At 36.3% G+C, this 25,455-nt stretch overlaps 1 protein-coding gene across 1 annotated transcript in view; it reads right to left on the reverse strand.

Annotated features, from left to right (window-relative positions):
• sorcs3a (sortilin related VPS10 domain containing receptor 3a) overlaps positions 1 to 25,455 on the reverse strand; it is a 187,019-nt gene that overhangs the window by 61,519 nt on the left and 100,045 nt on the right. The window contains 2 exon segments of the mRNA XM_057330922.1: positions 12,954 to 13,112; positions 20,659 to 20,758. Coding sequence (XP_057186905.1) covers positions 12,954 to 13,112; positions 20,659 to 20,758 — 259 coding nt within the window.

Consider the following 25,455-nt stretch of genomic DNA (forward strand, 5'->3'; position numbering starts at 1 on the left):
TATTTGTGGTAGTCTCCCATTCACCGCTGTAAAAGTTTACCCCACTATGACGACTTCCGCTGCTGTGAAACCTGTAAACGTGAAAAAGGTACATTTTAATGCGCTATACAGTAAACCCTTCCAAGTTTCCAGCTAGCAATATTTAAAAATAAAAATAATCTCAATTAAAAAAGCAAGCTAGACTAAAATTAAACTTAATATTTCTAATGAAAAAGACAAATACATGTATTTATACTATAGCACTGTAACGCCTAAAGCAAAGATTAAATAATATATATAAATATTGATAAATAATTTATTGGTATAAATATAAAAGTTATAACTATAAATTTAATTTAAAAATATTAATATAAAATAAATACCATAAAACATATACAGTATGCAATAAAAAAGAAAAACAATCTGTCATTAGAAATCAAAATTAAACAATATGCTTTAGGAATACGGCTTTATAGATTTTTTAATGTGCTACTTTAAACTCTTTATATCCAGATTTACCATGACTCTTACTCTAACCATTCCATTTTCCTTCTTTGTATTCAATCAAACCCACACAGCTTTAGTTAAATTGAGTTCAGCGCTGCGAGGCCGCTAGCATATAGTCGCTAACGTTCATTCAAACAGGTCTTAAATTGAAATAAAAGATGGCAGTCAGTTGCAAAAATGAAACACTTTCCAGAAACAGTGCGCATGATGAAATTGCATTTGGACTCCACCATTGAGTGAAACGGAAGCTCAGACCATGAAGATGCAACATGCTTCACAGAAGCCTGCAGGCGGGCATCAGTGTCTGACATGCTGTCGTCTTTGTGAATCAGACATTTTTTATTCATTTGCTGTATGACTCTCTTGGTTGTCACTGCATGCTTCGTGGACTTTCTCATACTCATCTCGGCTTTCCACAAGAACGGCTTCTAGGCTGCAACATGTCCACTTCTTAAAATACTTCTCAAGTGTGTACCATATACTGGATGTCTCCTTCAGATGTCGAGCGAGTACTTCACTGGATTTCCTGCTGTTCCTTAAAGACCCACTGAACTGACTTAACATGTGCAGCTTTGTTGGACGCACTGATGTAATTTCCACTGAAACAGGAAGTCCTCTTTTAAAATAGCCAATAGCGTTAGTTCACCTCACAGCCTGGAATTTGATCAGAAGCTGAAGTGCAGAACGACGTCCTAAAAAATGTTGATCTGTATTTATGTGACACGTTTAATACTTATATCTACTTAATTCAAGGATTTGTAGCATACTAGTTTCAACTTGATCTCACGGGAATTCTTAACTATTTTATGAGGTCGCAAATTCGGAATGCGTACGATGTCAAAAAAAGTTTCTCCAAATAATACGCATGTCGGTCCTTCAATTTTTGACTCTTTGAGGGTGATATGGGAAATGGATTTTAGTGACGAGGAATGGTCATCTGTCTACACGTGCGTTTTCTCCAAAGGGGCCTCAATTTCTGCCGACGAACAAAATTACAAATTTATTTATAGGACTTACTTAACTCCTGTTTGCCGCCTTAAAATATTTCACAATCACTCTGAATTATGTTTCAAACGTAAAGCGGACATTGGTACGGTGATGCATGTTTTCGGATTGTGTTAGATTGGAAAGAGATCCATAAAATGACCCAAAAGAGAATTGGAAAGACCTTTGTGTTATCTCCACATGTCTATCTTCTGAATTGTAATGCCGGTCTGTGCCTTGATCGAGACAAAGAGCGTGTGCTGAATTTTTGTATATATTTAGCAAAGAAGTGCATATTATTACTGTGGTCAACTCCTCAGTTGTGGATGAGCCAAGCAGCCACTCTTTTACCTCATGATATGCACCTTAGATCCCATGTTTTCTGGCGCATTTGATCTCCTTTATGGGACTTTCCTGAAGATTTTACATGTAATGTTTGGGGTTTATAAAATGCTATTTATTGACCACATTATTTGTGTTATTCTCATTTCCTATTTTTTGTTGTTATTTCATGTGCATACTATATCTGAACATGTACGTACAATGATTGTGAGAGAATATTTGAGTGTTATTTTTGTTGTGAGGTACCAGTACCACTGTCATGTTACTGTGTTACTGTATTGTTAAATAAATGGAAAAAAAAATCTCAAAGAGTTTTTGTTCCCTTGACAGAAATACGACGACACCAAGCTGCTCCTGTTTGTTTGAGTAAATGACACCCATGACTATATGCCATATGTGGTTTTGATTGCACACAGGGAAGAAGGGTTCAGAAACATAGGCAGAGCCACAAGAACAGAGCACTTGAGCAGCAGAGCACCAGATGACTATCACCATGTGCTTAGGGGACGCCATGGTTCCCTGAATGCTATGACTTTAGAAACTGCAAATGTACATACACTGAATAAAAAAGTTATTTAAGGACGAGTCAGCATGAAGAGGATCGTGTTATATTCAGACTAGTGAAATAAATCTGAATATACACAGCCGTGGAAGAAATTAAGAGACCAGTTCAAAATCTTTGTTTTTTAAATGTATTTTCTTTAAGTGTTTAGGTAAAATGATCCTTTTTGTTTCATTCTGTGAACTGCAAACAATATTTGTCCCAAATTTAAAATACAAATATTGTTTCCATTTGCATTTATTTGCAGAAAATGAAAACTGGAGAAACAGGTCAAAACTACAGAAAAGATGCTTTGTATTTTTTCAGACCTCAAACTATTTCAAAGAAAACAAGTTCATTTTCACTTTTAAAGGGGTCATATGGTGCGAATACGTGTTTTTTCCAACCTGGTCTCATAAATTGCGTATAAATAACATGCGGGTTGCATTATCGTGAAATACGTACGCCAAAGTTCGATTTTGCGTGCATATGATATGCCAATGTTTGCATGCACCTCGCTGGAGAGCAGCCATTTTGAAACGTACATGAAGAGGAAACACTGAAATAATTAAAATAATACTGTTAGGTTTAGGGTTTGGGTTAGGGGACAGGTTAATAAGACAAATTGCCGGTTAATATGCAGGCGCACTAAATTGGCGTAACATATACACGCAAAAATAGGCGTATTTATGCACGCAAAATTGAACTTTGGCGTACGTATTTCACGATAATGCAACCCGCGTGTTATTTATACGCAATTCATGAGACTGGGCTCGTTTTTCTGTGTCTTTGGTGTGTGATAAGTTGGCCATGCATGTATTAGACACGTAAAATTGCAAAAATTAAAGTGTCGTAACAAAAGATGCATTCTATCTAAAAGCGAATGCTCACCCAGACCTGCCTGAAACGCCTCGTGTAACCACACCCCCACAAATCTACGTCAGTTCTTGGTATGATTTGACTAAGACCGCCCAAATGTAAGTAAGGTGGGCGTACCTGTCAGTACAATTGCTTTGGAACATAATGTTCCAAATATGGTAAGAGGCTTTACATTTCCATCACACGCTTGTAGTATTCGACCAATCACTACGCACTGGTTAACTGGCCAATCATAGCACACCTCGCTTTTCAGAGCGATGAGCTTTGTAAAAAATCTGTGCGTTTCAGAGAGGCGGGGCAAAGAGGAGATACAAACATGCACGGTATGTGGAAAATACAGCGTTTTTGAACCTTAAATCGTGTATACACATTGTATTACATCTAAAACAAACCATAATATTCGTTTTAGCCTTGTCATATGACTCCTTTAAGCAATACAACAGTAATATTTATACACGTATTTAATTATTTTTTATGTTATAACCTCAATTTTTACCACAGTTTTCATGTGTCTTGTCATGCTGTCAGTCTTTCACATTGCTGTTGGATGACTTTATGTCACTCCTGAGGTTTGATTTTGTTGTAATTCAACAGACACTGGACTGGAATGGCCACAACACATTTAGAAATGCTAATTAGATGAAAATTTGGAATGCTCTCTTAATTTTTTTCCACATCTGTATATACTTTGTAAATAAATAAAAAAGTTTATTTGGTGCCTTTACTCTTGCCTTTCTTCTTCTTCTGTAAATATGACTTTGCTTTTTGGCTTGTTTGTGCATCTCTCATAATATCCCAAGTTTTTATCCTATCCTTAGTCTCTCTGTCTGTCCGTCTAACAAAATGCACACCTTACTAGTATGATCCGAGGTCACAAAGCCTAACTGACAGCTCCTACCTTTAAGAGAACTGATCTGGCAAAAAATGTAATAAAACAAGGTCAATGCGCAGATGAAACAGCACAATGTCTGCATCTTAAAAATCCTCTGAAGGCCAAGCAGCGGCCAATCTTCAATCCATCAGAAAAATGCTGTTGAATTAGCCTCGTAGAACCCAGTATACTGTAATGGTTGTATAAATAACTCGAATAATGGAGTGATATTTTCTGAAAGAGATATTACCCAGCGTTTTAAACCTCAATCACACCGCCCTAAATTACACGTAATTACTCAATAAATCTTGCATGTTGCATTAGCTTAAGGCTGCGGGGCATGTGCTGCACATTTTTCCTGCTGAGCAAAATCGCAATCCTGAATCCGCCATAAACAGGGGGGAGATTTAAACAAAACCACCAAAATATTCATGAAATGATGTGTGCGCAGTCTTGCTATGCAATTTAGCCAAATCCAAGAATATAAACAGACGTAAACAGACCCAAAGAGCCCCATTTGGTCCAAAGTACAAACCGCACACGTTTTGTCAATGTTTCTGTCACATAATCTAACGCCTTTCATTTCTGCAGCACTTTTACCCACAATGCACCATTTGCTAAATTCACAAAACATGCCGACTGTTTCTCGGTCCAACATGAGTGTTGTTTTATCTGTCTCCTGGCTGCCTGTGCCACGAAACAACAATACTTCACAGGAACCCTAATATAACTTTAATTCCATTTTTTCCCCAGGGTGCAACCGAGTCACAGGTGTGCGGCAGCTGCGACGCATTCTTCAGAGGTTCAACAGACGTGCCTTCGATCCTCCTGTCCTTTCATCTACATCCTCCATAACAAAACATATCTGGAAGGCTCAAGTATATTTATTTCTGTTGCTTATTAGTTATCGCGATCACCGCTCTGCCTTTTCAATATTAATGTACGTCCCTCACTGACCGATGTTATATATATACTGTATATATAATTGAGATGTTTCTTAATGGTGACATTCAGAGGCGGTTCTAAGGTGAGTGGATATCCGGGGCTTAGCCCAGAGACCCCCATATACATATGTAGTGTCAGTAGCCTACTACTTTTCACTCTTCTTACTCACTACGCCACAGAAGGTGCTGGGAAACACTCTACATTTTTTTACGGAGAAGGACCCACTCACATTTGCCCATGGGTAGACGTGCAAAAGACGCAAAATGTAAACGACCCCCAAGTGATTCGTACACGGCATGGTAATAAAACATTCGGGGCTTTATTGAAAACTTTCGGGGCTTCAGCCCCTTAGCTCACCCCTAGCTCCGCCCCTGGAGACATTTATTAGAAATAAAACTTAAAAACCAAAAATAAAAGTTGTGTCATCTTTGACTCACCATCAGATTGTTTCAAACCTGTATAAATTTCTTTGTTCTGCTAAACTTAGAGCAAGATACTTGCAATAATGTCAGTTACCAAACAGACCTCATCCTCCATTGACTCCCAAATGTATTTTCCCTACTATGGTACATACATACACCGTGGGTCCCCTTGCATGGAATTCATCATGTTGTTTCTACGGTAGCCCTAAACGGACAAACTACAGAGCGCGTTTCGTAAATATATTATCTCCTTCAGCAAAGAAGCGAAAACGTGAGCAGTGGAGTGAGCTGTTGTTTGCAATTGGCAACCTCACCTCTACAATGCTGCTACATTTCATACACTGGACCTTTAAAATGCATCCAGCATTTTAACAATTATACAGAATTGTACTTTCATTACATGCCATAGCATGTTTGTATATGAATTCATTGACGCAGACACATAAGAGTATTTGTTTACGTCAGTGATTTTATGCAAATGCAAAGCCCTCTGTGAATGCGATTCCATCTCAGGCCGTGCGATTAAAACGAAATGTTCGGTAATGCCAATGTCAGTCATTTGTAATCTGTACAGCCATTAAAAGTGAGCATGTCACGGCGATTGATCTGCGGTCCCTCTCGCACGCTGTTTTATTCACCCGCAGTGAAAAGGCCGTGGCGTTTGACTGACAGTGTCTCTGCCGCGTAAAGTCTCGCTCGCTAATGTTCTCACCAAAAGCCCAAGTCATATTTCTCTGATTAGCATGAACTGGTTCTGTCGGAGATGTTATGCGTTTGAAAGCTTAAATAGTCGATCTAACTAAACAATCATGCACGGTGACCAGCAAAACCAGGATTATCTATGAAAAACATGTATCTGATGATTATGTGCATTCAATTAAACTTAAATTAAAGGGATAGTTTATCCAAAATTCTGTCATCATTTACTTTACCCTCTTGTCATTTCAAACCTGTATGACTTTCTTCTGCAGAACACAAAAGAAGATATTTTTAAGAATGTTGGTAACCGAAGAATATTGACTTGCATTGGATTTGTGTCCATACAATAGAAGTCAATGGGTACCGGCGTTGTTCGGTTACCAACATTCTTCAAAATATCTTCTTGTGTGAACACAAGAAAACAACACAAAACAGAAAAAATCCATCCCAAAACTCAGCAGAATGACAATGAAGCTGATGTAATGAACATTTCAGCTGCAGTAACCAGTTTGAAGGCCAAGACGTCTCAGTCTCTGTCTATTTCAGTCGAGGTGAGTCTGGAAGCTATGCTAATGTACTTTAAGGCAAGTGCATTTGCTTTTAAATATGCGACTCGTGAGAAGATCTCCAATGAGGTGCTGTTACAGTAAATGCATTCGGAAACACGTCACCGTGTACTACACGTTTGGGTGTCTTTTTGTTTACCAATGAAAGCCTCAGATTCCTTCGTGGAAGGTTACTTTTGTTTGTATTGAGCCTTTGTCAGATATTTCACACTATTTACTGATTCACTGCTGTCCGGTCAATTAAAAGGGCTGGGAAATGCCCAAGAGAACTACACGATCCGGAGTCCGTTTCATTTAACAGCATTCTGATGCTTTCTAGCGCTGTCTAGACTCTCTAAAGAGACGCCTGAGCTACTAAAGTAATGCATATAGACTGTCATTCAGCACTGGACCGCACAGCAATGCTGTAAGATGCCTTCCGACGCTGATGTAGGACCGATCTTGGGCTTTAAGTGCCAAAGACAGAACTCACTGCGACAGAGACCGTGAACTTGATCTCAGGCTGAAACGTTTGGAAATGTCAGAAATAGGACTGTAGACACATGCTGGGCTGCTGAGGACAAAACTTGCTGCCCTAGAACATGACCTGAATCCAGAGAACAGATATGAGTTATATAGAACATTGGGAGGGTAAAATAGTATTTCAGACGAAAATTCATCACTAATCTCATATATATTTAAATAAATACATAAATATATAAAGGAAATAATATAATGATAATTTATTATTTAATTATTGAATGAATATTTAAATAAATATAATTATTATTAAATAATAAAATAATATAAATATAATTAATAATATAATATGTGTCACGGATTGGCAGAAGAACCCAAGCGCAGGCAGGTGGTGGTGAAGGGGTTAACAAGGATTTTATTAAACAAACAAAAACACCCACGATGGGGAAAACTATAACAAAACACGAACTATGAACTTAGGAACAAAAAGGATGAATACAAAACAAAACACTTCCCACGTGGGGGCAAAAGACTAACAAAATAAACTCGACACAACGTCTTACAAAACAACGGATGGGTAAATAAGGCAGGGCACAAAACTCACAAATGACGGACGAGGCAAGCAACAGGATCTTGGACAAGAACACGGGAGCACGACCACGGTACAAGAACACACACGTAAACGTAGTACACGCATACACAACGAATCCACGAACACAAGACAAAGAAACAAGAGGGTATATATAGGAAAGACAAACGAGGGATAACGACATGGGGCAGGTGTGGGTGATGAAACACTCAGGGAAGGATAACAAGGAAAGGAGATGGCGGGAACTGAGACGAGACACTGGAGAGAACGTATATTATTGTCAAAAGGACAACAATATGTTTCTCTCCACACATAACCAAAGGCTTTGCCATGGCTCTGCTACAGGACCAAGAAAAACATGACTAAGGAAGCAGAGCCATGACAATATGAACGTAAATAGAATAGAATAATAAAATAATAATAAAATAAATAGAAGACAGTAAAAATACTATATACTAAATATAAATAATATACTATATAATAGACTATATATATTTTGTCAAATAATAGCAAATAAAATTGTGTATGATGTGTATTCTAAGTAAAGACTAAAATCATGTAAAAATGGTTTCAATCATTTATACATATCATTTTTTCACATTTTTTAATTTCTTTACTTTTTTAAACCAAGTACACAACTTAACTGTTTAGGATTGCATTATTAAACAAAAAAGTTGAGAAAAGCTTTAAAACAATGACACTGAGTTCTCTCAACTACTCCAATGGCCCAAATAATGCATTACTAACACAGATTTGTTTGTTTACAAAACGCTGAACGTCTCCTTCAGCCAATAAATTCTTTTCATCGAATTTCTTGTTCTCATTTCTCATTAAAGAAAACTACCATGCACAGTCTTCAATGACTGTTTACAAGCCCAGATTGCCTCTAAATCTCACTTTATAAAAATGTATTATTTAAGAGATTTCTTTTGCAAGATATCCATAGACCTTTATCACTTTACCTTATCATTGTGTAAGAATTACCACACAGCTATACTGACAACAACAACACCATAAATATAACCTGCAATCACTAAAACAATATTTCCATAACAGTGAACATATAATCTGTATGTTGGGAACTCACAGACCTTTCAAATATCAAAATTGTTTCAAAAATTTGCCTAAGAATAATAAGAGAATACGGTTTGTCTAAGATATGCCTGTACTGTATGTTCAAAGTTATCAGTGACTTCCTACATACTCATATCTGACTCCAAAGATTCTCATGTGCACAACAATTGTTAATTTGAGCTCAGTGAAAGATGCAGGAGGTCGAGAATCCACAGGCTTTTATGGTGCGTCCCATGAGGCAGATGGCCCAGGAGAGGGGTCAGAGAGCTGGAGTGCTACAAGCTGATGTGACTGGGTTCTGAATGTGGCGGATGTGTTAGTGAGGACGGTGAAAGGTTACAGATAACATTGCTTGTGGGTGTCTGACATTGCATACAGTCATACTACTTAGTATTTTTTAAGTGACATTGTACCATTTATCAAATCTATACGTGTAACACGCTATAAATAAATGAGAAGAACTTTTAAATTCAGCATTTCATTCAATAAAAAAAAAAAGTAATTATCTGTCTCCATTTGTTCTCTGTTTAATCTTACTCCCAACTAGAAAGAATAAGTGAGATCATTTTTGTCATTCTTTGATGTGAGCAGTCAGATACATTACAAACTCAGACTCAAACGTATAAATAATTTTGTTCTTTTACCATATCGCTCAGTTTATTCTTTAAATAATCCTGCTCTTTCTCTCGCTGTTTTTTCATCTTTCCATCCTTCTTGGCCTACATTTTTACATTTACATTTACATTTACTGCATTGTTTATTCTGTTTTTCTTTACACATCTTTTTTCGAAGCAATGAAATAAGAATGAAAACTTGTCATTATGAAGAAGTCTAAAAACCCAAAGTATGTATCAATCTGACGCTGAAACATGTTCTGCCTTTTAGCGGACAGGTGTTTGTTTTAAAATGCACAAGAAAAGACACAAGAGATGCTCAGAATGAGTCACATCGATGAGGCAGACAGAGTTTAGCTTGTGTGCCAGATTTCAGAGATCAAGATGTGAACTCAGATTAATCTTCTTTTAATTAAACACAGAAAACATTTTAAAACACAGACATATTGAGTTTTTTATTAAAAAGTCTGGAAAATTCATTTTTTAAAATTCCCTACAACTAAACATATACTGTAACATATACTGTATAATAGATATTATTTAGTAAACATAAAAATACAATAAAATCTAATATAATGAAACATGACACGGCATAACAGGATATTGAGTAATAAAGAAAACTTTGGTATTATATGTGTCCAAAACCTATATTAATAGCCAAAATATTGAAAAGAATATGTTTTAATAATAGTCAAAAATAGGGCTGTCAAACAATTAATCGTGATTAATCGCACCCAGAATAAAAAACTGTGTTTACATAAAATATGTCTGTGCACTGTGCATATTAATTTTGTATTTATAAACACAAAAACAAACACATACATGTATACATATTTAGGAAATATTTACAAGCATTTATTTATATTTACCAATAATTTAAATGATATATATTTTATTGATTTTTAAATTTTATATTTTTCCTAAATATATACATGTATGTGTATGCTATTAGAAATACAAAATGGTTATGCACAGTACACAGACATACTGTTTATTATGTGAACACAAACTTGTATTCTGTATGTGATTAATCACGATTAATCCTTTGACAGCCCTAGTCAAAAACAGTGCATGTTGACAAGCCAAAACTGCATTAATATAATAAAATCTAATATTTTGCATTTATCCAAATGATTGTCATTTCATCCCATGCTAAAATGGATAGAATTCTGGGAACAGCATATCTGTCTTGGAGACCAAAATGCTGATGTGACAGAATGTTGGCAAGCATTTATAGATAGCTAAAAAAAAGAGAGAGAGACATTGATGATCCATTTGTCTTCCATTTGAAATGGAGGATTAGACTGAAGATGCAATGTCTTGCCTAAAGGATAATGAAGGTTTTGTCATCTCTGAACCATCTGCTATGCATAAGGTAGCCGATGAATTATATTCTGTATGCTGGTGATGAGTCAGACCCACAGTGAAGCACCAGACTGTTTTAGAAACTTCAAAAGCCTCACCTTAGCAACAGAGAGTTTCGGAAATAGAATGTTTAGTGTCAACTTTCAGCCAGAATCTAGAGATTCTCATTGGGTATGTAAAAAATTGTTATACTGGATGAGGAGCTAAAAGAGGGTATGTGGCTAGTTGTCTAATTGGCAATAGTTACCTGCCCTACTTTACTACAAAGGTAAAAAAATTGGTTTCTAAGAACCTTTTTGTCTCCTTACTGTTAGATCAAATAGTCAATAACATCAAGCTATTAGTATCATTAAAGATATTCAATGACTCTTGCTGGTCAATAAAACATCGGCTTGAGATGGTAAGCAACGATCAATTGCTATTTTCGGGTTTTTTGACCACAGGCTGCCCAAACGCTCCTTTATAGGAAAGGTCGACGAGTTGATTTGTTAGACTGATGTGGCCCGTGGTTTTCTAAAGAGTGGGGGGTCATTTCTTTTTAATGAATAGTCAAGAGGTGGATCTAAGCAGCCTGACATCTTTCGATAAGACAATGCTTCAAGCTTTGACCTAATCAACAGTTCTGTTCTGCCGGTGACGAGTCTAGACATCATGTCCATGCGCCCTTTCCCATTCAGAAAATGAGACACTTTAGTGCATGTTGCCACAGCTTTAATGTGTTTCATTCTGACACTAGTAATAATGGCTGTCTCCAAAGTGCACTAGAGCGTCGCTCAGTAGAAGGCACATGGTGCATTAAAGTAGCCAAGCTTAAAAAAGCTAGTTTTAAACAGCCGACAGCTAAACTCAACCTTTAACCATGTTACCAATGTTAATGTGATCAAATAAATAAGTTTGTTTGAAAACTAAGTTTAACAAAAACAATAAACCAAACTATCTATTTTGTCCAATACTGTAGAGCACTGTACTCTACTTCTTACTCAGTGAATGTCGAATCAATTGGCAATCCTTTTATCCATCGCAGCTATTTTCAGTTAAATGTTTATTCTGTTCAGATTGTTAAACATTTTCCATTCACGATTGTTACGAGTGGCAGATTAAAACTTGGCAGTTTTTCACCCGAGAGACTGTCAAGTTTTCATCCCATCGCAGGTTTATTTTATGGTCCCACTGTGAATTTAAATGACTGATCACCCTAAAAGCTTTGTAGTTAAAATTAGCAATACATTTTCTTGGTCATTCTCATGCATAATCACACACACAAACATACACAGACACACAAAACCGAACGCTTGTATAATCGCATGTGGGTTCTTCCATGCCAAATGATTCTGACTCGAAGCGTTTCTCGCTATATGTTACTTGCAGGATTATTCATTTCTGCATCCCCCTTAAAACCTCATGCGACGGAGAATGTCATTGCACGAATATGCCACTAAAACAATAAAACTAATTTATTCAAGAGAGAACATAACTAAAAGCAAGATGAAAATAACAATATCACTTAACCACTCTTGCTTTAATTTAATTTTCAAGAGATTAAAATAAAAATAACATAGTACCAAGACATGCCAAGATGCACCAAATACCAGTAAACATCGCTTAAAAATCCTGAATTTAAGACGATCATTTCCAAAAGAGCAAACAAAGTTAAAAGTCACATCTTGTTAAGTTAAACCAAAGTCCCTTTAGGGAAGTCGGCCCACTCGGTGACCATGTTTGCAATGCCTCCTGGCTGTTTTTTCAGACATTGAAGACAATCCAAGCCCTTTCTACTTGAATGGGTAAATACAGATATCTCCAAAATCGCTGACTAAAATCACCTTTAAATAACATATTACCAACCAACAATTAAACCACCATCAACTGTACCATAATTGCGCTAAATTATGGTTTTCAGCTACTGCGCACACATTGGCAAACTCTTCACAAGATTGTATAAACCCCCCCCAGAGAATATTTTTAGTGTAAATGTGGGAGTTTCTTCAATTGAGCGTTGCATTTCCATTCATAGAAGTGCAGCATTTTAAATCTATTATCTTTGGTTAAACCCATATGCATCTTGACCAATTTGATGGAATTTCTACTTTTCTAAGCCTAGTCCCATCAAAGCTTACCTTCTGGTCATGACTGTAGGCCAGTGCCCAGTCCTCCTGTGTGGGATGGAACAGCAGACTCAGGACATAAAAGCTCAAGCGTTATTTCTGGAAGCTTGCACCTTCATCTGAACTGATGAGAATGCTGCTTTCAAACTCTGGATCGGTCAGCACCATTATCTAGTGAAGAGAAAATAATAGAAATAAAGGTTCAATAGAGGTTAAAGTGAAAAAGGTGAGTTTAATTAAGTATTAAGTTTGGATAAAGAAATGTCAGCAAAAGCTGTGAAGTCTACTAGCATCAAGCTAACTAACTTCCTTAAAATAAAATCATATAAAATTAAATAAAAAAAAATTCATTAGTGCCAGTCCTCATTCACTTTTGTTATGTGAAAAAAAATGCCAGTATATTCTTTAAAAAAAACATCATTTTATGTGAATAAAGCAAGTCTTACAAGAGCAAGTGTTATGGGACGAAAGCAAGTCATATAACAAGTGTAACTAATTTCTCAGATTTTGGGGTGAACTTTTAAATTGGTTATACGCATACACGAGAAAAACTCTGTAGATGGACAGAATGCTTAAAGCACAAACGCGAAGCTCCTCTGCTCATACTGAATTACGAAAAGCATTTCCTTTCATGCCCGTGTTCAGCCGTGCGCCTGCATCTGATCTCTATGATAATTAAAGGTCTGCCAGCTTGTTAAATGGGCTTCTGCCATCGTGGTTCCTGCCAGTGCGTAGCTTCAAACAGATCTCACCTGAACGCCAGCCAACGTGTTCGCTGTCATCATAGAGATTCTTATTACAATGTACAAACAAGCTTTTCGTGTTGTTATTCTGACACACTGGAAACGGTACAAAAGACACAAATAATACTGGAATATCTCTATGAAGATTCAGTATAAAGGAATGAATTTAGATAATCTACACTTTTCATTATGAAAGCACAAAATAGGACATGAAAGACTAGTTGAAATGGTCACAAATGGTGAGTTATATGAGGAGCTTAACCTTTACAGAATGTTGATTGTTAACCTCAGATCAAATGTGATATTATATAAGACATTTTATTTTTTATTTAAATTACATGATATGTTCAAGTTTTGCAACAGTTACTATTAACTTTTTCTAGCTACTACAGATATTTTTCAACAATATGACAAGATGTTTTTTTGGCTTTCCATGTTTTCAGTGTTATATAGGGGGCGCTGTTATACATCTTCTGAAGGACCACATAATCTAATGATCCATCATCTGGATGGATTCCGAATTTGAAGAATTCTTTGAGAAAAGTGCAATTTTCCCAGCTTTTGTTGCAAATATTGTATTTTATGGAAAGTGTTTATAAAAAATGTATGAAGCTCTGAATTTTTTTTCAAAGCAGAGGCCCTGTTCTTTCTTTTTACATTATATATTAAATGTTTGCATATTCATAGAACAGCATATTATATGAGGGCGATGAAAGGATTGTGAATATAATCAAAATTTTGAAAAAATGCTGGAGACTCGAGAAAGAATACATTTAAAACACTAAAATAAAATAAAATAAAAATGTATTTCTTGTATTACATTTTTAGTATTGTATTAATGGTCATAATTGCCAAAAATGGAAGAGAATTGATGGATTGATTTTTTTATATTTTTGATGCTTTAATAACAGATTTGAAATGTTGAGAATGACAAATTCAGTCAACACAGTAACATGCTTTGTTAATATGCGAATTAAAGTATATCCATAATATGTATAATAATTGTTACAACACAAAATATGGAATTTAAGCTTTAACATGCTTTAGAAAATAACAGGGCACAAAAGCATCTGTGGAATGTGCAAATTACAGTATATACATTAAGAAAAAAAACTGACATCAAGCGTTCGTTCTCCTAAGAGGATTTGTTTTGTTGTTCCTTAGCCGAGAGTTTGTTCATAATCGTATATATTTGTATTGCTTCAGTGCCTTTCAGGGCTAAAAACAGTTGCAGGCTTTTTCATTACGGATCGTTACCGCTTGCAAAAATATGACTCATGCGTCTTTGATGTCTTTTACTTTAAGCGCTGGAAGCTAATAGGCCCCCGAAGCATTTCAGAACACATTTGAAAAATGTGCTCCCCTCCAGAAGCTAATGTAAGTGGGCACAAGCTGACATCTAGACGTGATAATATTTAGAAGGCAAGCTGTGAAACATAAGGACGAGACCCCCCCCCACCTTTATTGTCTTTCTCTCAGGCTTCCATCCGCCCGGGATGTACACGGCGGCTGTTTTCATCCCTAAACCGGATTTGAATTGGAAAAACAGCGGTGCATTTGTCACTGACAAAAATTCCAACCTCACTCCACAAGCTTTAACTACGAATCCTCCAGGGCGCTGATTTAGATAAATTGTTTTTCATTAAGCGCCAATAAACAGTCAGTCGAATCGCAGCCAGGATTTTGTTGGCCTGCATCTCCAATTTTTACTCTTCATTATGGTTACAAGAAGATGGAAAGAGGCCCCCTGTGTCTGCTGGTGTCTTCAAGCTTGTCAGATGCAATTCAGAGATTTTAAAGCCTCATCATTTTCCTTAATGTTGTATTAAGTAACAGCTTTTCTTATGAAAGGAAAATTACTTCTCACCTTGCGCTGTTGAGTTCACTGTCAAGGCTTTATTTAAATACAAAGTGTGGAATAACTTCTGAAAGACAAACTTCTGCATTTGACCTAGGGAATTACATAACACTTAATTTCAGTCTTCTAATCGGATTGGACTCTTACTCAGCAAATCACAGCAATGCTCTCATTTGTGTTATATTGGTTTAGTGTAACATGCTTCATATAGATGATAACATTACATTTCAGTAATATTGAAAAATAAAAGCACTTGGTATAGACGTTTCAGCAGCAAAACTTCCGTTAGACCTCTGTAAAGAATCTGTGACTGTTGAGAAGTTTTAATTTATATTAATAAACAATATTAATATAAATGAAATATAAAATAAATTGGACGTGTGCATCCGATGAAAATTTCTATGTATTAAAATAATAGACATTATATAAGTAATATACATTTTGTACATTAAATATATTTATTTATTCCTATGAGCTACCACTTTTCCATATTAGTTGTAATATGTTTTTTATTAAATTATTTCATTTTCACGTATACTTCCATCTGTGTACAATGGCATAACTTGCAATGATAGAACCAGGAAGTGCTTTCCAAAGTTTTGTGAATTTGAATGATTCTTCTGATGTGAACCCCCACTGTAAAACCTGGAGTAAAATGTTCAACAGTTTGAATCAGGGGTCCTCTGAGAAGCAGAATCCTGTTCAGAAAGGAAATATTGCCAGTTTATTACATTTTTGGTCTTAATTTGAGTTCCGTCCAAAACTGTGACTGAAGCTAAATGTGTGACTGCACTGGCTGGCAGCACATTGACTATGGATTTACCATACAGACTGTTCGCCAACTTTATGAGTAAAATTACAGTTGGTGAGTGAAATATTGTTGCCATCCCAACTTAATATAAAAAAGAACTGAATCAATATGGAGAGTCATTACAGACTGCTCAGATATATAATCTATATACAGTATATACTATGTAGGGAAGCTACTTTGAAACTGTAGTTACATAAGCTACAAGCTACTCCTTAATAAAAGTAGCTAAGTTAAAACTTAGCTAACCATCTGAAAAACTAGTTATCTACACTACAAGTTACTATAAAAAAGTAGCTAGCTTCTTTGAAACTACTTTGATTTTTTTACAATGTCACATGAAAAAATACATGAGTACAGTATTTATTCTAGCAAACTGTATAGTATTTTTTTACTTTAACACACCAAATATTAAAGTATACTTCAGGATTTATAAAGTGAATGAATTTACTATAGCTAGATAATCCTACAGAATACTGTAGTATATTGAAGGGGTGTCAAATATTTGCCCACTTATATACGTCCTTAACGATCTCTTCTCAGTGAAGCATAAAGCCGCATTACATAGTTACTGGAGTAGATGGCGATAATTAACCGTTTCAGTTTGTGATACAGTAAGAAGAAGAAGGCCATTTCTCAATATGCGTTCTTCAGTCTTGTGTCCTCGAGCTCTCGCTGTACGTCATCAAAAACCATCAAAGTCCTGTTCCAATACTCAAGAACAGAGAACGCATGAAAGTATCTGAATGTGTTCTCGATATCAAGGATGCATCGGATGAATCCTTGCGCGCGTACGGAATCCACTTGAAGTCCCAGATGTTACTGCGACGCGTCCATCCAAGTTTGTGACCGGTCTCCACAAGAGCGCAAGTCCTTTCTGGAATTGGAATTGAGAAACGGCCGAAGACGTTACACAGCGCTGTTCTGAAAGCAGAACCGAATGTAGCTTTTGGTCACGCAACTTTCTTAAAAAAGTAATTAACTAGTGGAAAAGCTACACTTTTTAAAAAGTAGTTGAGCTACCTTCGCTTCGCTACTTGTAGTTAGCAACTCTTGTAGTTATACACTTGTATTTGTCAATTGCGGCAGATGTTAACACCAGTAACTATATGCTGTGCCACATGCTCGAAAACCACAAATCCGAGGTCAGAGAGAAACTGGAGGTGCATCAGCGGATAATTCACTTTTCAAGCCAATTTGAACAAACGGTCTGTACTGAACGAATGAGCGAAGATGGTTGCAAAATACAATCAATGAAAGGGGTTGAAGGATCTCTATTATCTGCTGACACCCAGACAGCTAGCATCCCGCCAGCTAATCTACATGCAGCGCGAGAAAGTGATTGGCGCTAGTGCTGGCTGAGCAGTTTAAACTGTAGAAAATGGACACAATGTCAGATTAATCATGTCACGCAACTGCATTTTATAACAGAGTGGCGGAAATATAAATAAACCTCATTTGTTGGAGATCTTCACATTCAATCTCCAGCCGGGCCGCCCATAAACACCGTGAATTCAAAGCACTTTGGATTCTCAGCGAGTCCCATTTAAAGGCTCAGACCGAGCAGTCGAAATGTCATACCCATCTCTCAAATGGAAAAGTGTTTTGCTAAAGGTTAGGCCTAAACTTAGAGCCTTATTTTAAAATAGCCATGGGATCTGCCCCAGTCGATTCTTTCAGCAATGACACTCGCAGTATGAAAACAATGCAATCCAGCAATCCCTAAGCTTACAATAAACTACATTAATACAGTTGGGCATTGTGCATGTCTGTTACAATTACAGTACCTCAACACAAAAACATCTTCAGATTTTCAAAAGAGGTCATCCATCTATTCTGCTGCAAAATTGGACTATTGGGACCAATGAGAATGTCTGAGGACAAACAGGGTCAAAAGTGTAAAAGGTATTTGACGTGATGTTGGATTCTACTCGTTGTGATCTCACGACCCTCGACGGGAGATGAAGAGCTATCATTATTGTCAGGACCGTCACGTACCTATATGTTTTAAGGGGTCACTAGTGGGAATCCTCACTCGTTTGGGGTCCGTGCTGAGGTGCGACATGACCCAGGTAAACAAGGAAAAACTTTCTGACAAGGTAGTAAGTTCTGTATATAAGTATAAAGTGTTACTCTAGTGTTCAAATCCTCATGTAATATATTATTATTGTTTTAAATAAAGCAGTCATAATTTAAATTGAATATGACAGCCATGTATTGTCATTTTATGCAAAAGAACACCTTTGACAATTTGATAACTCCTTTTGTGTTCACAGGAAGAAAAAAGTCAAGGGTTCTCAGCGACATGCAGGTGGGTAGTTTCGGTCCACATTTAGACACTTCGATACACGATTTCTGCCTTCTGTGGAAGTTGAAAAACTTGACTCTCATTTCAAACGAGTGTCATGCTTATTATATTTATGAGATTATTTTGAATCAGAATTTTGCAGAAAAGGAATTCCTGTTACCAAATGCACATCATGCATGCAGCTCAGAGTATCATTTGACCGAGCTGGGCAAAGATGAGAAGCTGTTTCAGAATCAGCTCATTAACCTTTCTGCCCTTTAGGGATTATAGACAAGTTTAAATACTAACCGCAGAGAATTTCCCTCAACAGCAGCTCTGTATTGACAATGAGTCCATCCTTAAACCCGCAGTAGCTATTTGTATTTGTATATTTAGAGGTTTTATCGTTTTAAACAGAAAGCAAAATGTTGACAAAACCACGTAAACCGCAGACTTTACGTTGGATTATATTGTTGCGGGTTTTTGCCCATCAGACATCATATACATTTTTTTGTACATTCAAGATTTGCTTCTATACATCATAGATTGACAGTAAATCCATCCCAGCATAGATTAAAGTGGAATGTATTGCTGTAGGCAAAAAATATACAAAAAGAGCCATAACGTATTAAATAAATAAATTTAATTAAGTAGTCCTGCTAGCGTTTTAATCTTAAAAATAATTAAGTTTTGGAATGTTAACATTTCGATTAAAGGAAACAACAAAATATATACTTCATGTTATATATATATTTTAAAAAAAACGAGGAAACATATCATTGCTGTCCTTCCAAAACCTCGGATGTCCAAATTCACTGTTTTTCAGGAAATTGAAAAACACTGTACTTTTTAAATGATTAAATACTGTGATGGCAAAGTTGACAAAAACTTTTTTATACTTTGTATTGATTATATATTCACAAAACCCAGTGACAAACTAATAATGATTTACGGCAAAAAAATAAAAGAAATATGGAGATACAAGGTTTCAGAAGGACAGCAGCAATAGCAAGGAAACTAAAATGTAGTATGTACTGTAGTTATTTACAGGATTTATATAGAAAATATTTTCTTGCTATGAAATTATGCCTAAACCATATATTGTCAGATAATGTGAGTGTGGACCTTGACTTGAATGTCAATGTGAAGTAGGTTTCGATCAACTCGTGTTTCAATCCAAAACAAGGCAAGATTCTCTCTCACTAAATTTATTATACACCTCAACAGATACCTAAATATAATCTCAGATTATGAGAGAACCGTTTCAACTGTGATTTTTTACAGTGTAGGATGTTTCATACTTCCTACATGAGACTTCATTAAAGACACAAGATTTTGGCATAAGGTAAAATACTATCTAATTAAAAAATAGAGATGCACCGATATATCGTCCAAGAATCTGTATTGGTCGATAAAAGCCATTTTTCACACTATTGGCAATCGGCCGATACTTTAAAAACAGCCATGATCAGGGCCGATATATCCCTTCAATCAAAAGAGAATAGGAAAATGCACTGAATTTGTGCTCTGTGTATAGAAAATGTAAAGAAACATCACCAGTTTGATGTTCAATATTAATAGTCATTAAATGAATTAATAGCATTCGGAAAGTTAAGAAATACGCGTTTAATCGTCATCGGCAGATATCATTCTGAATAAGCTGTATCTGTGGAGATGTTTTGTATCGGTACATCTCTATTCAATAATATTATAACCAAACAGGCAAACAGAAATAAATAAAAACCAGAGCTTCAGGTTATTTAAGGTAAACATAGCCTTTAGCATCTTTGGTTTTGCTTTATTATTACAGGTGGCATTGCTGGTTTCTTGGCTTAAGTCAGAAGTCGCTGCTTAAGTACCACCTACAGTATGTGATTTTTGTAGGCTTTCAAAAACATTTTTTTACGAAAAAAGAATCCAAAATAACTGTGTTTATGTGAAGAGGAGGATATGTAAACACATCTAGACAAGAAGAAAGCGAGTTTTTCACGAGTCGGGATGAGAGAGAGCAGGTGTCTTACCTTTCTTTTGTTGGTAGGGCAGACGTAGAGGTATCTCAGAACGGTTTTGACTCCCACTTTATCGTTCATTCTCTCATAGGTGCTCCCGTAATCTGTTGATCTGCAAACAGAAGAATAATCCTCAACACACCATTCAACATGCATTTCTTTGTGTACACATGGATATGCACGCTGCATCCGCCACATGACGCAAGCCTGTCTGAAAGATCAGATCTGAACAGATTTCTGCAAATTATATTCATGCGAATGCTTCACCGTTTTTTATTGAACTTTTCTCATGCCTGTATTTCCTTGATCCTCAGTGATGAGTGGAGAAATCTTGTTAAAACAAACACAATCTGTCGAGCATATGCTGAGTAATTCTGCCTTGTTCTACAGATAGAAAGGATAAGCGTCATCCCGCAACCTCTGGGCGTCACAGTGACAACCATTCCAAAGCATACGCTTATTTGTTTGAAATGGTTAATGATATTTACAGTCTTGCACAACAGATACGGTTGTACATTTGGACAGGGACTGTAGGATTATGCTTCTGCCAAAAAACAAGAGATTACTAAATAATGCCTGGCAATATTACTAGCGACTGCACCTTTAGTGAAGTATACATACAGCAGCATTTTGTGTCATTTGTTTTCTAAATGAAAGTATTTAATTCCTTGCATATTGAATAAAGAGTTACTATTTTAACAGTTACACATTTAAACGTTATATTTAAAATTTAATTTAATAATATCTATATTATATTAATATGCACTGTCAGAGAAAATTGTCAAAATTGTACCCAAGCTGTCAGTGGGAGAGTACCCCTTAAAAATGTGCTAAAATGTGCCATTTAGGTACAGATATGTATCTGATACCAATATGCACCTCTGAGGTACTTTAAAGGGGTACCGCCCCAGTGACAGTTTGGGTACATTTTTTCATCGTTTTTTTATGAAGGTTTATTATTTAAAAGAGCCAGGATTTGGTTTGGATGTTTTTATTTTGTCTATAGACCACTTTGGATGATGTAAACGAAGGGGGCCCAACACAACATACAACAAACAGAACATTTATAACCAAATCAAAATGTTCAATTCAAAATACTAATATATTTATGATTTAACTATATATATAAGATTGAAAAAATCTGAATAATAATAACATTTCAAAATGAAAACGGAGTTGCTTCTGAACAAGTGCTTACATCTTGCGAAGTGGTCTATGAAAGGTAGTAGTTATCAATAAATAAATAAATAATTTAAAAAAACACATACACCAAATACAGCTAACTAACACATTAGAACACAAAAAAGCATGTCAAAAACATGTTTTATGAATGAAAAAAAACTGACAATCTGTTTTTGCAATAAACATATATATACGTATATATATAAACACAAAAAATATATAAACAAAAAAAGGATTATCTGTGGACACATTTGTTTGGTAATGCATTAAATGCTTTTTGGCACTTTATCTATGAATAAGTTAGTGACTCACAGCATCAGGAGGGAATCCAAATCCAAACAGCTTGTAAGAATCACGTTTTTTTAAAATTCAAGAAAAATGCAGGCATTTTTATATTATGTTAAGCAGGCAACCGACTTAAATACAGACTGGCGAGAATTTCTCTGTGTGTTTATGTGTAGCTGTGCATCTGTCATTATATTGAATCCACCCACCTTGAGATTCATTAACTTGTTCTTTCGTGTACTGCATAAGAAAAGGTCATACAGGTTTGCAACAACACGAGGGTGTTTAAATGATCACAGAATTTTCCTTATTGGCTAAAGTGTCCCTTTAAGTACCCCCTGAGATATACTGTACATACTCCTAGATGGGAAATCACTGGTTCGACCTTCTGTCGACCCTACGAAACCCACTGAACCATTATAGCTTCTTATGTGACAAGTGTTTAATGGAAAGTGTTCGGAGTGCACGCATCGGTTCCTGATTCTCTTCTTTTTCGTAGCATGCTCCTTTTCCTCCCCTCCAACCCCAATTTTATCTCACCGGCTCTGTCTTGCCATTTCTGCTATCTCTATTTTGGCCTCCACCTCTCCAATTCTCCACAGCGCTGCCTATTTCCGTTCAGTCAAATATGCCTCCAGTCCATGTCTCACCCACCATTTCCATTCGTGTGCGGCATCTGTGTGGGCATACAGTATATCATTCTTCGGCAGCGCACGGAAACATGTTTGCTGTTCGAGCTTTAATAACACTGATGTTCAGGGTTTTTTCTCGCATGACTCCTACTGTAAAACCTAACAGTGAAATTTTGTAAACGTAAATAAGTTCATTTTACTTAATTAAAAAAAAAGTTCACTAAATATTTTTTTGTTTGTTACTGTAACTCAATAGCTGAATATTAAGCAGAACTCTATATGAATAAGTTTTTAGAATTTATATGTTATTTTATCAAGTAGCTTACACAAAGAAATTAATTGTTCAATTTACTTAGTTTAAAGGTCTCCTCAGATGAGCACTTTCAACAAGTTGGTATGACTCATTAGGGTCTTCATGAAATGTCTGGAACATATTTTGCTTAAAAACACTCAATGGCTGTGTAAACAAAACACTTCTTGCCTCGTCAAAAACAACTATGCTCACAGCAACCCGTTTTGGTGCATGTCTCTTTAACTGATAATGAGTTACAGCGAACCCCACCCCCCTTCTGTCCGGCGTGTCAACACAACACACGTGTAGTGGCAATGGTTTAGCTAATTTATATCTCCTGAATTTTTCTGTAGTTAGTTTCGTCTTACACGTCTCAAATCATTCGTCCGGAGACAAAAAATCAGTCACAGCAAACAGGTAATGCGCTTATGTTGTGCGTGTATGCTTACCTAAAATCCACGGAATCCACTGCAGATCTCAGAGGAATTACATGGATTTTAGCGCTTGTCATTGACAAGTTATAACGTTACACACAACTTGAGAGCTAGTTTGCTGTGACAGATTTTTCAGCCTAAACACAAATGATTTGAGACGTTTAAAATGAAACTAACCCCAGTGTTCGCCCGTTCATTAGCAAAACCAACAGCTTGCCGCAGCTAAACATATTAACGCACATAATGTATTAACATTCATACAGCTAAACTCCAAGTGTCCATGTGCACTTTAGTAAGTTTAACACTGGCTTTGAATGTTCTATTTAGCCCGTGAATGACTTAACTCCCTTCGGTATCATATGCTAACGTTATCCTCCTATATATACGGTACATTTACGTCAATTCAATGTAAGTAATATTGATAAATATTACTTACATCGGCAGTTTTGTCTCCTTCAGTCGGTCTTGATCCCTCTTGAGGAACAACTTTGAAGCTAATAAACAAGCAGGTTTTTACTTATGGTTTCTGATGGATTTCCACTCAAAATAAAATAAATCCACTCCTGTCTCTTTCTAGGTTTGGACTCTGTGCAGCGACTACATTGCATGTTGTCCACGAACTTTAGCCATGGCGTCACGTACACCGCTGTCGCTTGTGAAAACAACAATGGCAGAGCGCGGTGGGTGGAACTGTGTAGATTAAGGGGCGGTAGCATTATAATAAAATCCGCTTTGGATGTCACAATCGAAGCAAAATCTGAACGGCTCGATTTCTCACATGCTTGCAGGGAAAGGCACACCAAAACAAACTTACTGGGTTCTTTTTTTCATTTTTCACGTTTTCTGTGTTGCTAGATGCACCGGGGACCCGATTATAACACAGAAAAAGTGGGGTTTTCATCTGATGTCTCCTTTAAACAAGTTAATTCAACACGATTGGTTGAGGAGGATTTCCAGTTCCCAGCATGCTTTGTGTAAGATTGCATTTAGGCAGTATTTTTTATTTATTTTGTTTATGTGCTGTTCAGTAAAAATGTTCATTTCTCTTTGATATTTAGTAGGGTTTGTTATATTTTTTAGTTTTGGGGTTAGCATTGTTCAGAAGAGTGGTACATGTCCTTAGGCTGTGGGAGGTTAAAGCACGTCCATGATGTGTATTGCATCTTTCATTAACTGTGCTAATAATTAGCCAGTACTAAGATGTCATGCAGTACATGCAGTAAGTCTGTACTGAATTTATGTATGACAACAAAAAGTACCAATAAGACTAATAAATATCGAGTTTAGTTAACATAAAATTACAGGCAAAATTTAGTAATTTCAACTTAATTAATTTAAGTAAATTTGAGTCAGAAAAGTAAGAAATATTTTACTTAAGTTAAACGTTATTTTTTTAATACAGTTTAATACAGGTAAGCTTACTTAATTGAATTAAGGCTAATCTTGAAGATCAACGCATCAAAATAAACTTTCAAGTAACAACTTATTAAAAGTCCCACGACAGCCTTATAAATAAAGCATTCAAATTTGCGTGAGTACCAACATAACATAAATAATTTATGCTCTCCAAATGACTTACATACTTCATAAAATATAGCCAAAGCAAGAGCAAGCGAATAGACTCAACTTCCGGAGCCTGAATAATTTAGCAGGAGAAACGAGCTGTTAGCCAACACAATCCTCTAATACTTCTCCATCACGTCCGCTTGCGTTCACATCATTGGCGCAGGGCGGATAGTGTTTTCAACACCGTCGCTGACCCCATATCAAAGCGACAACCTCAAAAACACAGACAGACGCTCGTCGCACACACTGCGCCCACGGAGAGGCAATCTCATTTGAGGAAATTCCCATTCTCCATCTCTCCATTCTTTTTCTCATTCCTCAGGTTGCCGTGCCAAAGGGGCAGTAATGGATTTCAGTAAAATTACAATGCAATCTTCCTCATTCTCCTTTATTCCGCAGTGGCAGCAATTTAAAGCCA

This window comes from Triplophysa rosa, linkage group LG4 (genome assembly GCF_024868665.1).
Source record: "Triplophysa rosa linkage group LG4, Trosa_1v2, whole genome shotgun sequence".
Lineage (NCBI taxonomy): Eukaryota > Metazoa > Chordata > Actinopteri > Cypriniformes > Nemacheilidae > Triplophysa > Triplophysa rosa.